General features: G+C 40.4%; 1 protein-coding gene across 1 annotated transcript in view; it reads left to right on the top strand.

Annotated features, from left to right (window-relative positions):
• epha6 (eph receptor A6) overlaps positions 1–20,081 on the top strand; it is a 181,026-nt gene that overhangs the window by 134,965 nt on the left and 25,980 nt on the right. The window contains exons 6-8 of the mRNA XM_078261608.1: positions 10,069–10,193; positions 11,956–12,118; positions 17,149–17,257. Of these exons, the coding sequence (XP_078117734.1) occupies positions 10,069–10,193; positions 11,956–12,118; positions 17,149–17,257 (397 nt within the window). The remainder of the gene's footprint in view (positions 1–10,068; positions 10,194–11,955; positions 12,119–17,148; positions 17,258–20,081) is intronic.

The raw sequence follows: 20,081 nt of genomic DNA, 5'->3' as shown, positions 1-20,081 counted from the left end.
CAGCAGTGTTCAGAGCAGGTGGGGAGTTTGAAGGAAAAGAGATTAGCTATTTCTACTCTACAAAAATGATTTATGCCCAGACTTTTATCAGGAAGCTTCTTCTCCCCCCTGCAAAGATCATTTCCCCTGACTTCACCTCACAACGGGAACTATTTTAAGCATTGGCTCATTAATGCAGAGTGATTGGATTCATTGTTCTGCAATCCTGATGGATGTTCTCTGAAGTTTTCTCTCCCTCAACTCTCACCTCAATCCCCTCTTCAATCTTCGAGTTGAATTTCCTCCCAAGAATGCAGCCCCATTGTCTTCTAAAAGTTAGATAAATCAGTTGCCAATGCCTTTTTTCGCTTCAGTTCATTTAAATGAATTCGCATTAGCCTCACTTCATAAAGCCATTTATAATGACAGCAGCTCTAACTTCAATCTCTCTAAACCTTTATACATTTTAGCAACCATTGCAAACACACTCAGCTTAAGGTCTTATAGTTTATACTCCATTTCCACAGTGTATTAAAACATTTTCAGAGTGAGACATCAAATACAACTGAAACAATTGACAACCTTTTTTTTTTATCAAGCTTACCTCTTTTTGTGTTTGTGAAATGAGCTCTATCAGATAGCATATTGCCATTCTGGCATCTGTGTGTTCTGCTGCAGTAAGTCTGCTCTGGGTGCTATAGGAGGGTCGACTGCTATTTATACTGTACCTCCACTGCAGTGGCACTGCACTCCTCTCCCAATATTCTGTTCGGATATGCAGTGCTAACTATATTTATGTGTAACAAGTCAAATCTATTTTGTATTTATATTCACCACAACTTCAGTTCCTGTATGTATAGGAACCAACTGAAACTGCATTGCAATCATGTAAATTTGATACTGAACCCATAATCATATCTTAATCATCAAAACCATCACTGCCACCATCAAGTGCACCATCACTGTGAAACCTTAATTCAATGTTTTAGTAGTACGTATTAAGTGGTTTAGGGCTATGGCATTTTCTTTTTAATAAAGTTGAAAATAATTCAAACTAACACATGAGAATTACCTTGATTGATATATATGTAGCCTAATCAGTGTTGGTCATCTTACTTTAAAAAAGTAATTAGTTACAGTTACAAATTACTTCTCCCAAAAAGTAATTGAGTTAGTAACTCAGTTACCACATTGTAAAAGTAATTAGTTACTCAGCAAAGTAACTGTGACGTTATTTTTTATGTTCTATAATGCTATTACGTTCTATAACATCCTTGCAATCAATGTGTTCAGCTCGGCCTTGGTCACCTGTTGCTGACCCGAAAAATCGAGCGTTGCTTGTTTTAACAGAGTGGCTGTGTCTCCTTCGCTGGAGCTCACGCTAGCTGCATTTGGGCTTGGGGTTGGGTTAGCAGCAGCAACACGTGTCGTGTTAGCATGTGTTGGTGTGAGGTGCTTCATAAGATTCGAGTTGCTTGAGGCAGACGTGGATAAAGTCTTTTTTCCTGGGCATAGCGTGCATGTTACATAAATTCTTGCCTTTAATTTCAATGAGCGAGAAGTAGTGCCGGTACTTCCAGTTCGAGAACGCTACCTTTGAATTTCCCTGGCTCGTCGCCATTGTCGGTGTCTGGTGTTTAGTGGTAGTCAGAGCGTGCAGTGAGACAGCGTGAGCAGGGCATCCTCCCACCCAGCAGTCTCTCTCCAGGCAGCTGATGTGTAGCCAAAGCCTACCGCATTCAACCAAACTGTAGTAACGCGCCACTTTACATTCTTAGTAACGCCATTATACTTAAACGCCGTTACTCCCAACACTGAGCCTAATCCTATGTTGTGGAATTTACCGACTTAGTTTATCCACAATTTTTCCATTGATGGTCCAAAATGCTTCCACAAATTACTTCATTAAATTGGCCACAATATCATTTTTCAAATTAAATCTATGTAGAATAAAATTGCAAGCGCAAATGCAAGAGTTTTATTTGACTGCACTAAACTGGTGAAAACAACACCTCTTCTTGTAGGCTTTTATTCTAAAAGAACATTATGCACATCGACATCCGTCTTCTGTCCATATCTGTGTCACTGTCCAATACCCAATGCTTAGTTTTCAACCATGATAAAGCTTTTAAGTAGCAGCATGTGGAGTGGACAGGGTGTTAAGGACAGGGACAGGCAGGGAAATCAGCTGTCAGTGGCCAGATACTTCCGTTTTTCTCATTAATTACTTTTGAGGAAAGAGAGGTGGAGGCCAAATGAGTATTGATTGTGGTGGGCCAGTGTAGGGCTGGTTTCAGCGTTCTTTCCCACATGTCATTGCTTCTCCACGTCCCCATTAAGTGGGAACAAGAGGGATCAGTGGCAAGCTGGGACCCTATTAAAGACGAGACCTCAGAGTGTCAGACAGGCTAGCTAGCACACAAACCTCCTCCACGACACAGTAGACAACACAGATTTTTGCTTTGTATCTGTCTGTCTGTCTTTTAATCCCTCTTCCACTGCTTTAGTGCAGATTGTCAATAAGAAGACAACGGTTTAAATGTTACAGGCTGTTTGCAAGTCAAAGACCATCCAAAGTCTCACAAGGTATCTTTGACTTGCCTCTCTATCTTTTTTCTTCTGTTGTTACTCTACTCCTATTTTCTTAGTCTTCACTCTCCTACCACAACTCAAAGCCACTGCGAAAGGGTGGAAATAGCTCTGAACTCGCAGAAGGGTCTCTTTCCTTTTCTCTTTTCCACTCCGCCTCCCCGATCCCTGCTTTTGTTGCGTGACTGATGATTTTAATTACCTGTTAACTCCCCGTACTCAGCAGATACACATGATAAATGGTGCGGGTGACTGTTGTAGCCACCATCTGGATAGGGCAAAGAAGTCTTGGAAGCTTTTTTCCACTGTCATACCAAAGACAGCCTCCACAGCAGGGGGGGATTGCAGGTGTACCGAGGGAGAACAAGAAACTGTCCCAGTTTAGATCCGGTTGACAGCTATTTAGTGTCACAGGGGTCACATCCATTTTTACGGTCTAAGACTGCAGGCAGCAACAATATGCCTCCAGAAAAAGAAGCCCATATCACCACAGTGGGGAGAGAGATTGCTGTAGATGATTGGCCAACAAATTGCAGCACTTTATATGGAGATTGTAGAGAAGGAATGTGTAGCTACCATAGGTACAGAGTGGAATAGATTCAAAAATAGGCATTATGTACCATGTACAGGTGCTATGCAATGACCAGTATGATCTTTGAAGACTGAATCAGAAGGTCCCAGAAGTTCTCCAAGCAAACTTCTCAGAAGTTTTGCAGAAATCTCTTGGTGAAATAAAAGAAACCCTGTACGGGAAATGGATACTCACCAATATAAAAGCTGCTATAACAAAGGCTGTGTCCAAAGGCGGATATTTCATTTGACTCTTGGGGTGGGACAATAAACGTTAACATTTTTTTAAGAACAAGGGGACACCCCTGCATCTGTAGCTCCATACTTAATACACAGAAATGTGATACTGTAGGTATCAATCTTCTCATCTAACTTTTAGAAAGAAAGCTGAAAATGACAAACTATTCTATACTCTATATCTTGACAGCCCAACAAACAGCCACATATTGCAGGGAGATGTGATTCTCAGGTGGATACCACAGAGGTCACTGCTAATGAGACAAAAATTCCAATTATACTGTTGAATGAGTTGAACAGATCAGTCACTTATTTATACTCTATAATTAGACCTAACCGTTTATTTTACAGTCAAGTCTCTGCGTTTATACATAGAGTTCATTTATGAAGGGTAACGATGATAGTCCCCAAAGCAGACCCCATGTTACTTTAGTTTTGTCTCGGGGTTTGTAAAAGCAGCACATGCAAAACCACAGTTTTACACACACACACACACACACACACACACACACACACACACACACACACGCACACAGAAGTTTAGATATACATTACAAATTCTACAAATGTGACATTGCTCCAACTGATTACTTGATGTCCCAGTGATAACATTGGAGACAACTTCAATTCATTTATTCCCTTAGTTCCCTGAAACACTTGTCATGAAGTAGCCTGGGAAAACCCTGACGAACTTACGGCAAATTTGAGATTTGCTCTGCAAGTCAGTCTGGCCAAGAGCCCATTCAAGCCCATTTCCAACTTTTCCAAATCGAGGCAGCAATCACAACTGTTGAGGCGGCCGTTCCACGATGACGATAGCACAGCGACGGCAAGCAGCTTTTTGTTTACATTCAACATGACGGCCACCGAAGCACAGCAACCCGTTGATGCCTCTGTCGCTGTTACGTCACCCGGATCGTTGGTCTGATTGGTTGAAGGACTATCCAATTGCGCCCAGAGGCATTTGAGCGGCGTCCGTTGGTGACGCCGCTAAGGAAATGGGCTGCGAATGAAGCTTGCCCAGACCCACTCTCAGTTACAACTGAGAAGGGTCTGGTGTCAACCAGGCTACTTATGAAGTGCTTCTGAAGCACGCAAGGTAGTCGTTGATGGCAGGTGGCGCTTTGGAGCCATATTGAATTGAACTAATTTTAATCAAATCAAATTTAGGTAACTTGAATATTTGTACAACATGTGCATGCATGTGCTTGTTCCAGTAAATCCTTTTAGATTAGATAGACTTTATTGATCCCAAATTGGGAAATCTTAATTGTATTCATCCAGGAAGATGCATGCTGAAGGAGCAATTTGGGTCGCCCGCAAGATAAACACAACCAGACACCTAGAAAAGAGAAACATATGAATATGATGGTTGTAAACAAGAGCACCTATATTGTGTATGTGTTTCTCTTATACTCTCATCTCTCTATCAGCAGTGAATCAGTGGAGTGTTAGGACATCGTTTAAGCTTTCACACTGCATCAATACTGGCTCTATTGATTTTTTCAAACAGTTAATGGAAGCCTTTAGGGCAGGAAAGCTAATTAAAATCATATGCAGGTCAAGCTCATTTAAAGACTCCCCATTAGTTTATGTTTAGCTTAACCACGCTTGACTGGAAAATCCATCCATCGGGCATCGTAATTGACTGGTGTTTCTAATGGCTTTCCAATGCTCCTGAGTTCCTCTGGCAGATTTCATGCTGCAGCTCTAATATCCCACATACAGAATCATTAAAGACGGTTGCTGCGTGTCCTGTAACCTCAAAGTATCTTGCCGATGCCTCGAGACAGTGATGTGTTCCACACTCCAGCCTTTGGAAATATGCAACCACAATGCACACACAAGCAGACACTGTAGTTTCTATTGTTTTAACTTTAACTAAATGTTGTGTATGTGTGGAGTGAAAGAATTATCACATGATGTCTGTGCTTCAATGCCATGAGTTTTCGATGATTGCTTAGATAAATATGTCCACAATAGAAAGTATTTTGTATTTTTACACTCAGTTCAGGTTTAGGGCTTCTCCTCCTCAAACTCTATTTATAGAAATGTATATTGTGCATGTACATTACGTCTAGACAACATTGACTAGACCAATATGAATATTATATTAAATGTACAATGTATTTAACACTAAGTCTAGTCCAAAAGCACATTACATACAGTACTCCTCCCATCCATTGTGAATAGCACAGAATGCATCTAGATCACATAAGATTACATCCACAATGTGAGCTCAGGAAGGAACATAGGAACATACTCTAGCTGACAAAAAAGGCTGTACATTTTTTTCTTTAGGTTTGTGAAAATGGCTCAATTAAAGCGACTGTGGCTTTTTTATGATTGGGAAGGAATTTCTAAGTATTGTGTCAAGATGAGTTCTAACATGATGTGCCAGTACATTTGCTACATTTCCACTGGTGGAATGTAACAAAGTACAAATACCTTGTTACTGTCCTTAAGTACATTTTTCACGTATCTGTACTTTACTTAAGTAGAATCAATAGTGCATACTTTTGACTTTTACTTTGTTACATTTTGCAGCAATTATCTATACTTTCTACTTCACTACATTTCTACAACGTTCCGTTACATTTTCTGATCAGTTTTTCTCCCTGCCAAAACGTCTTCCTGACCGTCACACATTGTGAAGTTTGGTTGCCATAGATACTGCATATATTGGGCACCGCCGATCCTTCATCGGCTTCCAAGCCGGCTCCGGTGCTCCAGAGCCCGGGCGCAGCGCCGCCGACCCTCGGCAATACAGCCTTCCGGTAAAAGTGAAAATGAAAATGTTTGTTTTTTTATTATTCCCGTTTTTAAATCATAGTTGCCATCTATTTCTCTCCACAGCGTCGTTTACTTCTCCGCCAGGTTGCATAAGACGCGTTCATATCTTATTTATTTGGCTGGACCTCTTCACATCCTCCTCCCCATTTACGCTGTTTCACACACTTTATTTGCTTACGCTCCCATGGTTAAAGGAAATAAAACCGTTTTAAAATACATCCATAAATAAATCCAACCGCATTCTGATTCTAACAACATATTTCCGTTTTATGCTGGTTAGGATAGGAACTTTTCTTAAAAGCCAGGCCTTGTTTGTGGTAGTGGACAGTATGGATACTGTCAAAGCTCAGCATCAAAATAACTGAACCACCCCTTTGTAAATCACGGGTCGCTAGACACTGTGCCCTCACTGACCAAGGTGCAAACTAACGGACTAACCAACTTTTTTTTTCTTATTTGCATATTACCATTTAAAATGGTAATTTGCAAATAAGATTAAGAGAATAAATCGTTATGCAAGTACTTTTACTTTTAATACTTAAAGTATATTTAAAAATCAGGTACTTTTTACTTTAACTTTACTAGGGCTGTCATTGTGGTATTTCTACTTTTACTAAAGTAAATATGTCTCTGGTTATTTGTACTGTTACTTAAGTACTGAGATTCAGTACTTCCTCCTCCACTGTACATTTCTACTGGCTATTATTTTCTGCCTGCCAGACAGTGGTCCTGCTTCTCTAACAAACGTATTGTTTTTACACGCGTCAGCTCTCACCTATTTGTGTGTGTGCACACGTCTTCTGTGCATTTGCTTCCTGCACACTGTGTTCCCTTGTTTGCTTGCACAACTTGTGTGAGTGTGCATTGTGCAGTGCCTTGCGGTGGGAGGCTGATTTAAATCTTTGACTCAGAGGGAGATTGTATTTAGTCTGTGTTTATTGTTCCCTATCAGGGGCCAATATGCTAACAGCAGATGCCAACCATCTTGCTGTGTCTTAGTTTGATGCCTCCACTGCATGATTCTAGCCGCAAACCACACCGCCCTGCCGCCACTGTTGTACCCAGCTGGCATAAGCAGCACAGAAAGCCTTGCAACGTCGCAGCTTCAACAGAGTGGTTCATTAGACACCGTTAGATCAGATAAAATCCCCCTGAGGTGAATTTACTCTGCCACTGAGGTGAGACGGAGCAGAGGATACGAGAAAGCTCTGAGTGAAATGGGCATATGAGAGGTGAGAGATGTAATAATAACACCTAAGATGTCAGCAGCGTTGGCTTATTGTGTTGCTGAACAGTTTATTTTCTACTCGGGGTGCTTGATACTCCCTTTTTAAGATAAAAACATACACATGCACTCACATACAGTAATCCCCAACATGCACATGTATGCATACAGTAGTCACACATCCTACCCTTTGAGCTTGCTGATTATGCTAATATTAGCCATTTTTCACTCACGCATAAGATTATGTTGTTCTATTTTTGCTAACATTTTAGACAACCTTTCTAAATGTTCAATGGCTATTAAGTTGGTGGTTATTAAGAAGAAGTCAAGCGTTAAAATGCATTTAATATAAAAGTGCTGGATGCTGCACAGTACTGTACACTTACCCCCTCCAGCCATATTTTAACCGTCATGTTTTGATCTTAATGCAGTTTATGGTTTGGATCCAGTTAAAATTATTGACCTGGGTTGTTGGTTGCTTAATTAACTGCATGGTTTTTGTTATCACAGTCATGAGTTAGGCATGTGAATAACATGTTTGTGAAGTATTCCCGTGAAATGAGAGTTTTTATATCCCTCATTTGCAAATTCACGTTTTTCACATTTTAGAATATAATACAATCATAATGCCACATGAGAATATAAAATGTTATTCTTATTATATTAGAACCACAGCACCATATGAAGCATTTTGTCTTTTGAATACTCATTCCTGTGTCCTTTTTGTAGCTGAACTTTTATCCACAGAATTTGAGCATTTCTGCTCTTCCTCTGCGAAATATCGTTTTAAAGTTATACTTAAATCTCCAAGTTTCCCATTCCCTTCCAACCAAGTTCAAACCCTTCACCTTTTTGAGTTCCTACTCCCTAATATACCAATAGTAAATGTATTCCTACTCTAAGGGAGGAGGGGAAAGTAAAAGGAGCAGAGGACAGAGAGTTAAAACCATGTATGAGGATATGAAGAGATAAAGCCAACAACAGATGGAGAGCGAATGGACAAAAAGAGGCAGGTGGTGAGGAATAGAGACAACCAAGTAAGAGAGGGATAAAGGGAACATAGGTGTTTTTACTTTCTATCAGATTAGTAGCAGTAAGTCTCAGGTTAACAAGCTCAAACCCCTACAGCTCATCGCTCTCATGTCATCTAGCCCCCAACCACTAACCCCAAGATTCTCCTCCACAAACCCCCATCCCTGATCCCTCATGCTTCTTCTAATACCCAGCCTCAGACAAAGTGAGAACTGCAAACACCTCCCCCAGGCACACTACTGTAGAATAAATGCGAAAAAAAATTGTGTCAGTGGCATCATTTTACTTTGAATACACACGAGAAAAGCAGGCCGACAATTTATATCCACATAATAAGTCGGCTCTGTAACATCAGATGATATATAATATACAATAATCGCTCTCAGGGCAGTTACATCTGCTGACCGCTCTTGGGAGCTCAGTGCAATTATTTACCCATCAGAAATTTATAGAGCAAAGCAAATGCAATTCAGTCCATGAAAAGAAGATGTAGCTTCCTCAACTTATTTTCAATTAAAACACGATGATCTTATGGGACAAGGGAATAGCTGTGTGGATGTTTTTTTTCTTCTTTCCCTAGCGACTTGAAAGGACTACAGCCTATTTTGAAATACAATAATTGAGTGTCCACATGGATATGTGATAATTATTGCTGACAAGGTGGACAGGTGTTCATCTGTGTGTGTTTCATGCACATGTGTTGTCAACCATTGGATTCCTTGTTGTGCTATACTTCCTCATTGTTAACTGGCTGTATCATAGAAAAACTCCTCACTCTGTATTCAGTGCACATTCTCATCAAACTGACGGCTTGCTGAGGTCAACTGGTTCTCCCTAGATCAACAAGACTAAGAGTATGCAGCCGCACACAGAGTTCTGTGAGGCTGCACTGCAACATGCTTACATTAACAATGTTAGATGATATTTAGCAGAAAATGTTGAACATGGGTCATCATCGTACTGCAGATTACAAGTATTTGGTCTTAAACCAAGCTATTGGACAATAAAGGAACAACACGCTGCAATAACTCACATTAACTTAATGCTTTACAACGTCATTTTAATGTAATCCATTGTCCATGGACCATGCCAGCAACCTGCAACATAAACCACACAGTACACAAAAGTGAATCATCCTATTGGCCTCTTAACCTTTAATTGTTTTCCTTGTCCTATAATTTTTCTTGTGTATATTTAGAATAAGATAAACCTGAGCACGCTGGTAGCCAAGTGGTTACAGCGCTTGCCACATAATCACATTCTCACCTTGAAATTGCAGAGCTACAACAAGCGCACACTTAGCTGGGAGCCTGGGGACTTCAGTCTTTCCCATATAGAATTAGGCAGCATGCCCAAACTTATTTGGTTTTTATGGTATTTTTAATATTACTTCTTTAAACTTCTCTGTGGAAAAGCAGTTAGAGGGGCTGAATGATTGGAGGGGAACCGTGCATTTATGTAAAATACCTTGTGAATTCAAATCTGTTCGCAGCTCAGTGTTGTTTATATTTGCACACACTTGAAGGTCAGGTGTGTAAAAACGTATCTAGTGTGCCAACCTTTGTTGTATTCATTCAATTCTTATGATATTATGGTAAAGACATTGAAGCTGAAGCTGTGTATTTTGTATTCAAACCGTGCAGGTCCATCTCTGGTTGGGTCTCTGAAGAAGGACTGGGCCTCTCCAAACAGTATTGCTCTCTCCTGGCAGCAGCCCGAACAAACAACAATGCTCATCCTCGACTACGAGATCAAATATTATGAGAAGGTATGTCCAGGTCCGGCCTAAAATTGTAGGGCGGGCAGTACGTAGGTATAGACTTGATCCTTGTTCAGGTCAAAGACGTATTTGTAGCAATTTATTTAGCCAGAATTTAGAGATCTCAAGAAGAAAATAAGGAGTATGCAAGTGTGTAAAATGTGATTAAGGTCCTCCATTCATAATTTATAAGAAAATCTACAGATTTCTTTATATTTAAACAAGAACATCTATGCTTTAGACCAGACAATCTTCATACTATACTCACTTTTAACATTGTGTCCTGTTTCAAGCACCTAAGTGTAAAAAGCAAGACAAAAAGTTAAACTGGGCTGCAAACACACCCTACTGTCCATCACCATGGCAAAACAGTCCAACGCTTAAGTGGCACAATCTTAGACGACCACAGCCATCACTCAAATCCGCACTTTCAGCTACTGCACTCAGGAAAAAGGTACAGAGTCCCCTGTGCAAAGAAGAATATCTATAGAAAATAGTTTGTCCCTGTTGCCATAAAATATCTTAATCAGTAGGGACAACCACTTTTTCAATCCAGCTGACTACCTCAGCACACAGCACTTTATATTTTTTTATTTAAAGATTTAGCCCTCACCATGGAGTTCCTGATGCTGCTTTTAATTTAGTATTTATTGTGTATTGTTTTTTTTATGTAAATGTGTTTTTATGTGTCCTGTCTGGATGTAACATGATGGCTTTTAAAGTACTTATTTTAATTGCAGTCTTTGCACATGCAAAAGACAAATTTCTGCCTAAAGTATTTTCTATTTCTATACATCCTGGCACAGCAACGTTAACGTTAAAGACTCTTGACCTGGGATTTTATCCCACTAAAATGTCTTATCCATGATGTCCAAATACAGGAAAGTGGTGCGTGAAAAATTGAAAGCTACACAGCATTAGCTAAATTTGGGGTGAGTGCCCATGTTTGTGTGATCCTAGTGCAGCACAGCAATCTCTGGAATAGTTAGGAATAGGAATAGAGTATGAACAGCTGGAGTTGGGCTGAGCTTCAATAACAGCCAACCACATCAGCTCCTCTCATCTTACCAGTCAAAAGAATGGCCCAAGCCAAAGGGTCCCAAGGCACAAATACAGTCTATAGTAGCCATTATATGATTGTAAAGCACTCCAAATATGCATCCAAGGACAAATAATAACCCTTTTTAAGCTGAATAGACAATTCATTTATGCTCTCTCTGCATAATTATCGTCACAACATTATTTTAAAAGACAATGCTATCTATGCAGTACAACTATAGGAACTGGTAGTTTCATAAAACGTTTCTCCACAAAACATGTCTATTGCCTATGTTTTGTTCACTGAAGTGATCAAGTTTGAAGGCAGTCCTTGGGTCCATTTGCATACTAGCTTACTATTCGTACTAAGTATGACGTAAAGTATGACTTGAGAATGGAGTGCGTTACCACTGCAAAGTATGTGTATGTTGTGTATGTGAGAAATGCCCGGATGTGTACCACTTAGGTTAGCAAGGATTTTTGAGTATGAGACGTGATCTTACTGCGCAGTAGTAGTCATTCATTTAGTAGGCAGTATGTTAGTATGCAATGTCCAACACAACCCTTGTCACTTGTGCAGTCAGAAGCTGCCAAAGTAAAGCAGACAGTAATTACACACATATTGTGAATGTAAATTGTGGTAAATCTGACTGTCAGTCATTAGAGAATTGTTGGTGGAAACCTGTTCTTAATTCATTAGATTATTTTGTTCATCTTTCACTCTCTCCCACAGGAACATGAGCAGTTGAGCTACTCGTCGACACGCACCAAGGCTCCCAGTGTGATCATCTCAGGTTTAAAACCAGCCACCTGGTACGTCTTCTGTGTTCGCACCCGCTCACCAGCTGGATACAGTTCCTACACCCCTAAATATGAATACAAAACTACAGGAGACTGTAAGTACCTGAGACCATCTACAGCACTTGTTACTGGGTTGGGATGCATTTGTCTTTGTGGGAATGTGTGCGTGTACTTCTTTTCACAGTAAAATGACAAGATATGGAAAATCGTCCAGATCATGTTGCTGTGCCTCACCCCTGCAAACGACTGTAATAATTAGGTCTTTGGTGTGGGGTACATGATTAGCATCAGGTTTATATTAGGTCAGGGGTTAAAAGAGCAGTTTTTCTTGATGGTAGTGACTTTTTAACAGTCGCTCCAGGATTTCGTGGCCTTTTTTTGAGATTGTTGCGGCCCAAAATGCCTGATTTCGCGGGAGCTTTTGTAAAAAATTACGATAAAAGTTTGTTGCAATGAAGTTGCGGGAGACAGTGAAAGTTGCAAAAAAGTTGTGATTTTTTTTTTTGTATAGTTCTTTCAAAATAAAAAGGAAACTTGTTTTGGGGAGAATAAAACTACTCCGGGCTGAGATTTCCTAGTAACCTTACCAAAAAGGCTCAGGATGCTGTAAATGTTGGTATAATATGAAAATGGCTGGTGGATTTAAGACAAAAAAATAATAATTTATTGAATCAATCAAATCTGAACATATCTGTCAGTGGCTTGTTGATCTTTACATTGTTAGTTACTTTCCTATCCTGGCCTGGGACACACATTCATACGGTTTGATAAAGTACTGATGTTAACTTATCATTGCACTTACAATAACAAGCGTAGCTGTCCTCAATTTAGGTCATCGTGTCGTCTCATCTCCTTTTTCTCCTGCATCCACCGTGTGTGTGTTGTTTGTGTGTGTGTGTGTGTCTGTGTGTGTCTGTGTGTGTTTGTGTGTGTGCAAGCGTCAGTCGCGGGGGGTACGGAGTAGTAGCCCCACCCGCTGCAGAGAGCCGACACTGGAAACGGCAGCAACTTCAGCGACTTTTAAATCGTTAAAGTCTACATTGATGTTAAAATGTATCGGACGGTCTGAAATGTCTTTCGTTACGTTTTGTTGGTAAATGAGTCACACACATGTCTCGTCTTCATATCAAAAACAAGGAAATGATCGACCCGTTCTCACTCCCGATTGGTCATTGGCTCTCAGAGTGCACGTGGGACTGCTGTGATTGGTTGAAGTCGCGGGAAACTTCAGGTTATTGGTCAAATTTGCGGAAAAGTTGCGGTGATTGGTCAAAATTGCGAGTCGCACCAAATTTGCGGTGATTGGTTGAATTTGCATGAATTGGCGTGATCGCGACATCGCAAAATCCTGCAAGGACTGTTTTAAGGTGAAGTACGCAGACATGATATACAGTAATGGCAACAATCAAAACATCTCCCTCTTAGTGTCAGGTTGGGATGATGCTAATGAAAAGGGCCAGCCATCCATTATAAGTCTACATCACGTGTCAAACTCAAGGCCCGCGGGCCAAATCCAGCCCCTCGCAGATTTTGATCTGGCCCGCATATCAATATAGGTTCACAATAAATTTGGGCCTGCCTAGTTTTTGCTAGCCTGGATGCCAGCCGAACTTAGCCCCGCGCACAACATTTGAGGTTGGGAAGTTCGGTCTGGACTTGATCCGTTGTGGAGCAACTATGCTCGAACCAGTTCTTTTCAGTTCAGTTCCTGTTCAGACAAATCAAATTGTCAGGGCGGGCTTCATACGATGATGGACAGATGATCAACAGTAACGTAATCAACCACGTCACCAAAGAGCGCATTAATTTGATCGCATTAATTTGATCGCATTAATTTGATCGCGATCACATATGTATACACATTGCCACACCCGTCCACACAACACGGAAACTGTCGCCTCTGCCTTTGTTCTGTCGAAGCCTTCCTTTGACTTGCAGCTTCTGTGACTTCTGTCTCTGTTGCTCTGATTGGTTGTAGGTCTGTCTAATTGAGTGCAGAGGCATTTTCTTTCCTGGTTCGGTTGAAACACGCCCCATAATCACAGCCCAATGGAGCAGTATCAGACTCATATTCTGACTACAATCTGAGTATGACGCTGTCAGGCTAAGTTTTTGTCACTTTTCCAACCTTTTTTGTTACTTTTCCCGATGTTTTTGGTGCTTTCTGCAATGTTTTTGCCACTTTTTTTGACCTTTTTTGTCACTTTTTTCTATGATTGCTAACTTTTTTAGGGCTTTATGTCGACCAAACTGTAAGTGAGAAGACTATATGAGACATGTAATAATAAGGTCAAAGCAGTTCGGGGTCAGATGAAGTTCATATACTGTAGCCTGGAGCAGTGCTCGTGGCAGCCTGTACCAAGAGCACAGCAGTAACTTATAAGCCTCGATATGAGCCCACCAACAGGAGCATTTATAGTAGGATTCCAACTCATTTTTCATGAGATCCTGGAAAATATACCCAGGAAGAAAATTAACATATACAATCACAAAATCACAATCAGCATTACACTGTTGTGTCTCAATCCTTGCAACAGATCCACTTTGTTTAAAGTGAAGTGTTTGTACCCTTAAGATGACAACATCATCATATACATTACTGCTTATCATTTTCCAACCCATACTATAGGCCTAGTCCTTTTGATATTTGACTTTTTTTTACCACAGTATAAAAATAATTTTACTATATATTATGTCATACTTATTACTTACTTATTATACTTAATTTGGGACCATTGAGAGGTTATACTATGAACTATAGCCTGGTTGTACAGTTAAAGTCTAAATTTATTTTGTATGCAATAACAATATTGCAATGTTTTTCAGAAGAAAAAACTGATTACAAAATTCTGAAAACAATATCAGCATTGTCCCTATATAATATTGCATCTTACCCAATTGAAATGTCTTCTTACTGTTACATTATAAGCTGTTTCCAGATTTTGCTTAAAACATCTTTGGTGTGCTTGATGCAGACATATTTTTGTCTTTAATTTTTAGTCAACTTAGGTTCATACTAAAAATGAGTTTCAGTGTTTTCCCATTAAAAAGAAAAGACCTGTAAAATGTTTCATGTTCAATAAAATATTTTAGACAATAATGGGTTTTCTTTCAGGAAAAAAATATTGAATGATTTTAATTTGTGTAAATCACATAATAGTCACGTATTTCAGTTATTTTAATGCGAAATGTAAGTCAAAGCATTGTAATAATTCCAGGTACTGTATATAAAACAATGCCACATTTTAGCAGTAAATGAAGATACGAAAGATTTGTAAATCTTTGATTACAACTGATTTCATTGTTAAAGGACCAGTGTGTAGGATTAAGTGACATCTAGCAGTAAGGTTGCAGATTGTGACCAACTGACTAATCCTTCGCACACCCCTCCCTTTACAAGCATGTAGTAGAACCTACGTTGGCCTTCAGGTAATGTATAATCGCGAAAGGCCCTCTCTAGAGTATTTGGTTTGTCCATTCTGGGCTGCTGTAGAAACATGGCGGTGCAACATGGCAGGCTCGGTGGAAGAAGCCCTGCTCCCTATGTAGATACAAAAGGCTCATTCTAAGCTGAAGAAAACACGATTCTTAGTTTCAGGCGATTATATACTAATGAAAACATAGTTATGAATATTATATTCCACTTCTGCTAAAAGATCCCCCTCCTACACACTGCTCCTTTAAAATTCACCAAGACTTTTTGCATTGCAGCCAGACCATTTGGTCGGGAGTCTGACAACAAAGCCTTGATGTTCTTTGTATTTTGAATCAATGTTTTGTTGTGTGTCTGAGCAGTAGCTTTATTGCAAGTCTACTCATAAAATAGAAAGGTCCAGCTGCCCTTTTATGTTGGTTCAGGTATTGTTGAGGGTGATTTGGCTTCACAGTGGCCCTCTCCCTTCCAAAGCTGCAGAGCTTTGCTTTATCTGCGGATCAGAGGGTGTTCGGCCAAGCCTTTGTATTGCCTGGCCTTTTATCTGAAAGAGAAAGCAGATTTGGCCCCTGTCGCTCTCTTCCTCCCTGTCAGTCACTGTCTCATGCGCTTTGTTTTTCCATCTGTCTGTGTATCCGTCTGTCACTTCCGCCTCTCTCTTTCTCTCATGTTTGTCTTTACCTTTCTTCTGTCATCCGTTTTCCTCATCCCTCACCTTGCCCCCCCAATACACACACACACACACACACACACACACACACACACACACACACACATAGACACACACACGCACACACTCATTACAGCAGCATCAGTCCAACACATCTGCTTAGTTAGTGATGTGAAGAGTGTGTGAAGCTGATGTCTGGGAGAATTGTCTCGTGTGATCTGGCCAACGCTACTTTCACTCTCCCTCCCTCTGAGTGGTCTGTAATTACTTTTATCCAGCCAAACACACATATACACACACATTCTTGACACCCTGCGCACACATACATGCTTGTGACTTAACACCCTCATACTGTATAAACCCACATGAGCCTCACTCTTTGGGCTAGCGACCACGCACCCTGATCTCCAATTCATATTCATTAAGCATGAAATATTATAGAAGTAAGTTTGGTAATAGCAATCATCTTTCAATTATCTTGGATTCGTTAGCCTTGTGACAAGACACAGAAAAGAGAAAATCATGAATATCAAATGGGATCAATTTAACCAAATGATCATGGACTAAATCACAATTTCATGAATGAATAATATTAATTAAACAGCAGCAGGCATATGAATCATTCCAGTACGAAAGCTGACAGAGGGTTTTTTGCATTACAAAGAGCTGATCGAACATCTCTCTGTAATATTAGGAGAGCATACATGGTCTATGTATGGTGCATTGATGGAGAGGAATATTGAAGATGATGTTGAATGAAAATGTGCTCTTTCTTCTCACTTTATCCTGCCTCCAGTCTAATTTCCTTCTTTTCTCTCCTCCCTGCCTTTATCACCCCTACCTGCTCTTTACATTCAACTTTTCCTACTTATCCTCTTTCCGTTCCACATTTTTCGTTCTACCTTTTCCCACCTTTTTCCGGTCCTTCTTCTTCTTTGCATTCTGTTCCACATCTTCTCGGCTCAACCCTGCCCAATGTTTTCCCTTCTTCCTAACCATCCTCCATTCTCCGCCACCTTCAGCATCAGACATAGCTTCTGACCAAGGCCAGGTGTTGGTGATCGTCACAGCAGCGGTTGGTGGCTTTACCCTCCTCGTCATCCTCACCCTCTTCCTCCTGATCACTGGAAGGTAAGAGCACTTCACTGCCTTGATTTTAATATAGGCAAAGAAAGTGTCATTCAGTGTGTAATTTGAACTGATCTTGTACTGTCTTGCCCGCATATTAAGTTGACACTTGACTGCTAAAATCAACCAGCCAGTGTTGCCTGCCTCTGATATGTTGGTTTATCGGTGTTTTAAGCCCCCAACGTCTTCTTCCAGGCAGCGCTGCCTGGAAGGCACTAGGATTAGGCAATGGTTAGGGTTAGGGTTAGGGTTAGGTGCCTTGAAGTCAACGGTCGCAGCGCTGCCTTGAAGTCAATTAGACAATGGTTATGGTTCTGTTTATGGTTAGGGTTAAGGTTAGGGTTAGGTGCCTTGAAGTCAATGGTCGCAGCGCTGCGTGGACACCCTCAAGTGATATGTTGGTACAAATTGTATAGATTTTGTTCTTGTCTTCAGAGTTTTACTGTAATGTCTCATGATGGTCTAAATCTAAATTTACCAGTAGCAACCATATAGACAGGCTGATCTTTGAAGAAGTGTCCTAAATGGAACAAACTATTCTATCTTATTGACTGTGTTGTACCACACACTTTCATTGAACTCTGCTGTCAGAGTATAAACTGCTACATAAAAGAGGAATGGTTCGTTATGAGACAGGAGTCGGTGGTGTAATAAACTCTTGAATAAACCGCCTGAACTTATTGTCCCGTTTTTGACTGACAGCTTGTTCCCGGCTGGTTAGCGTGTTAGCCGTTAGCTCGCCAGACATCACCAACTCGAGTAGTTCCTATGTCACCGACCTTCTAACACTGCCTATTCCACAAAAATGCACAGATGAAGTTTACTGTGCCACTTTCTGGTGGGACCAGGCCTTGATACCTCGACCCACTCCAGCTTGCCTACGTATGTTTTATTTTGGAGTAACTATACTTGTGCATATGCACTAAATATCATTGTAGCTCCTGGTTTCAGCAAGACTGAGGCCATCCCAAAAATATTTGAATTAACAAAAAAAAATTTTTTTTCACAGGTGGCATTAGCACAAAAAAACATGTTATCTTGTTAAGCCATTAGTATTTTTTCTTTTATTTCTTTTTTTAGTTTTGGCTCCCAGAATACAAACAACAATACAAAAGATACACAATTTTGACAATTAATTAATATAGAAATGAGTCCTGCCATTTCTAACCCCCTTCAAAGCAATTTAAACCAACCTCAATGCACCCCTCAAACAATGTAAGTCATAAACATTGTTACTTACAGCACAGGTAATGTTACTACTGTAAAACAACACTGATGGAAAAAGAAAAAAGAAAAAGAAGACTACAAATATTAGTTTGAATCAGAAAAAGAGGAAAAACTTCTTCTCCTCCCCTTTTTCTTTATCCCTTTTTTTACTTTTGCCATTAGTATTTCTATACAGCGTCACTACGTAAATTATTTATGAACTTCCAGACAAGTGCATGATTGAAATGCACCTCCTGAGCTCTCATCGCAGAACAAGAATGAGACCATTCCAGGTGATGATTGCATAAGCCATACATTCAATAAACACAGCACAAACTTGCATTTACATCAATTCAGTCTCTCAGGCTCTAGCACCCATTAGAGAAACTGCAGCTTAAAACACTTTCATATTCGTTGCGGCATTGAATTGTGCTGGTTGCCAGAGAATGTGAGTGAGCGGTGATCTTCACAGATGTGAGATCAGGTTGGGTTTTTTTTATTAGACAAGTCCTTCAGTGTTGATTCGAATGTCAAAATGATTTTAAGTCCGTATCCTTTAAAAAATCTAAAAGGAGTAGATATATAGCAGGGAGAGTGTTTTTCTGATTTTCATGATGTGATTTCAGTGTGTGTAGGACAGTCTGTGCTCCTAGTTTGTATGTATTATAAACTCAGCACTGCGCACGCACACAAACATACACACACCAGGTGCAACAGCTAAAGCAAGCCCTTTAGGCGTTTTGCGTTCTAGCACAAGGAGGGCATTTTTCTTTTTACCTGAATCCATCTAAAAGCAGTTACAGTAGCAGTAGTGGGAGTGTTTTTGACTTCATCATGATCTGTCATATCTGTGATCTTTCTGCCCTGTGTAGGAGGGACTTTCACTCTCTTTTAGTTTCAAAAAAAGCACCAAATGTATTTGAGCTGCCTGAGAAAGATGAGAGCTTTCAGTCACACAGCTCAAATAGACGGAAGGTTGTACAAGACAAGTGAGGATATAAGAGGAGCTACTTAACGGGGAGTTGTAACACCTTGTCGCCATTAAAATGCTTCCGAGAGTTTCATCTATGTTTGCATCTACTCGTGCTAAATTTAAAGAGTGAGTACTTCTACTAGAGCAAAGGTGGCACGACTGCACATACATAGCCTAGCTGAAGACTTTTACTGCACGTGTACTCTTTATCCTTGAGTTGTCTGTCAATCTCTGCAACTTTTTTTCTCTCGTTTTATACATATTTTCTTTCATCCTTCCTTTCTGTGCCCTCTGTAGCAGCAGAGAGATGCCATGGCGAGGTGACTGTGAGGGATGTTAGGGCAGGAGAGGAGTGGCTTGAATTACACTGATGCTTTGATTAGGGCTCTTGGCAAGGTTTTTGTGTGTGTGTGTGTGTGTGTGTGTGTGTGTGTGTGTGTGTGTGTGTGTGTGTGTGTGTGTGTGTGTGTGTGTGTGTGTGTGTAAAGTATGTGTGGGTGTGTAAAGTGCTTATGAATATGTACTGTAACTATGCTCAACAGCCCAGAGAGCAGTGGCAGAAGCTTTTGTGTGTGGTAACTGTCTTTGTGTGTGTCTGTGTCTGGATGTGCGGCCTCTTTTCAACATGAAAGCCAGTGAGACAGGGAT

The sequence above is a fragment of the Sander vitreus genome, chromosome 11 (genome assembly GCF_031162955.1).
Source record: "Sander vitreus isolate 19-12246 chromosome 11, sanVit1, whole genome shotgun sequence".
In the NCBI taxonomy this organism is placed as follows: Eukaryota; Metazoa; Chordata; class Actinopteri; order Perciformes; family Percidae; genus Sander; species Sander vitreus.
The sequence above is the reverse complement of the archived record's forward strand: the minus strand, read 5'-3'. Positions and strand labels throughout refer to the sequence as shown.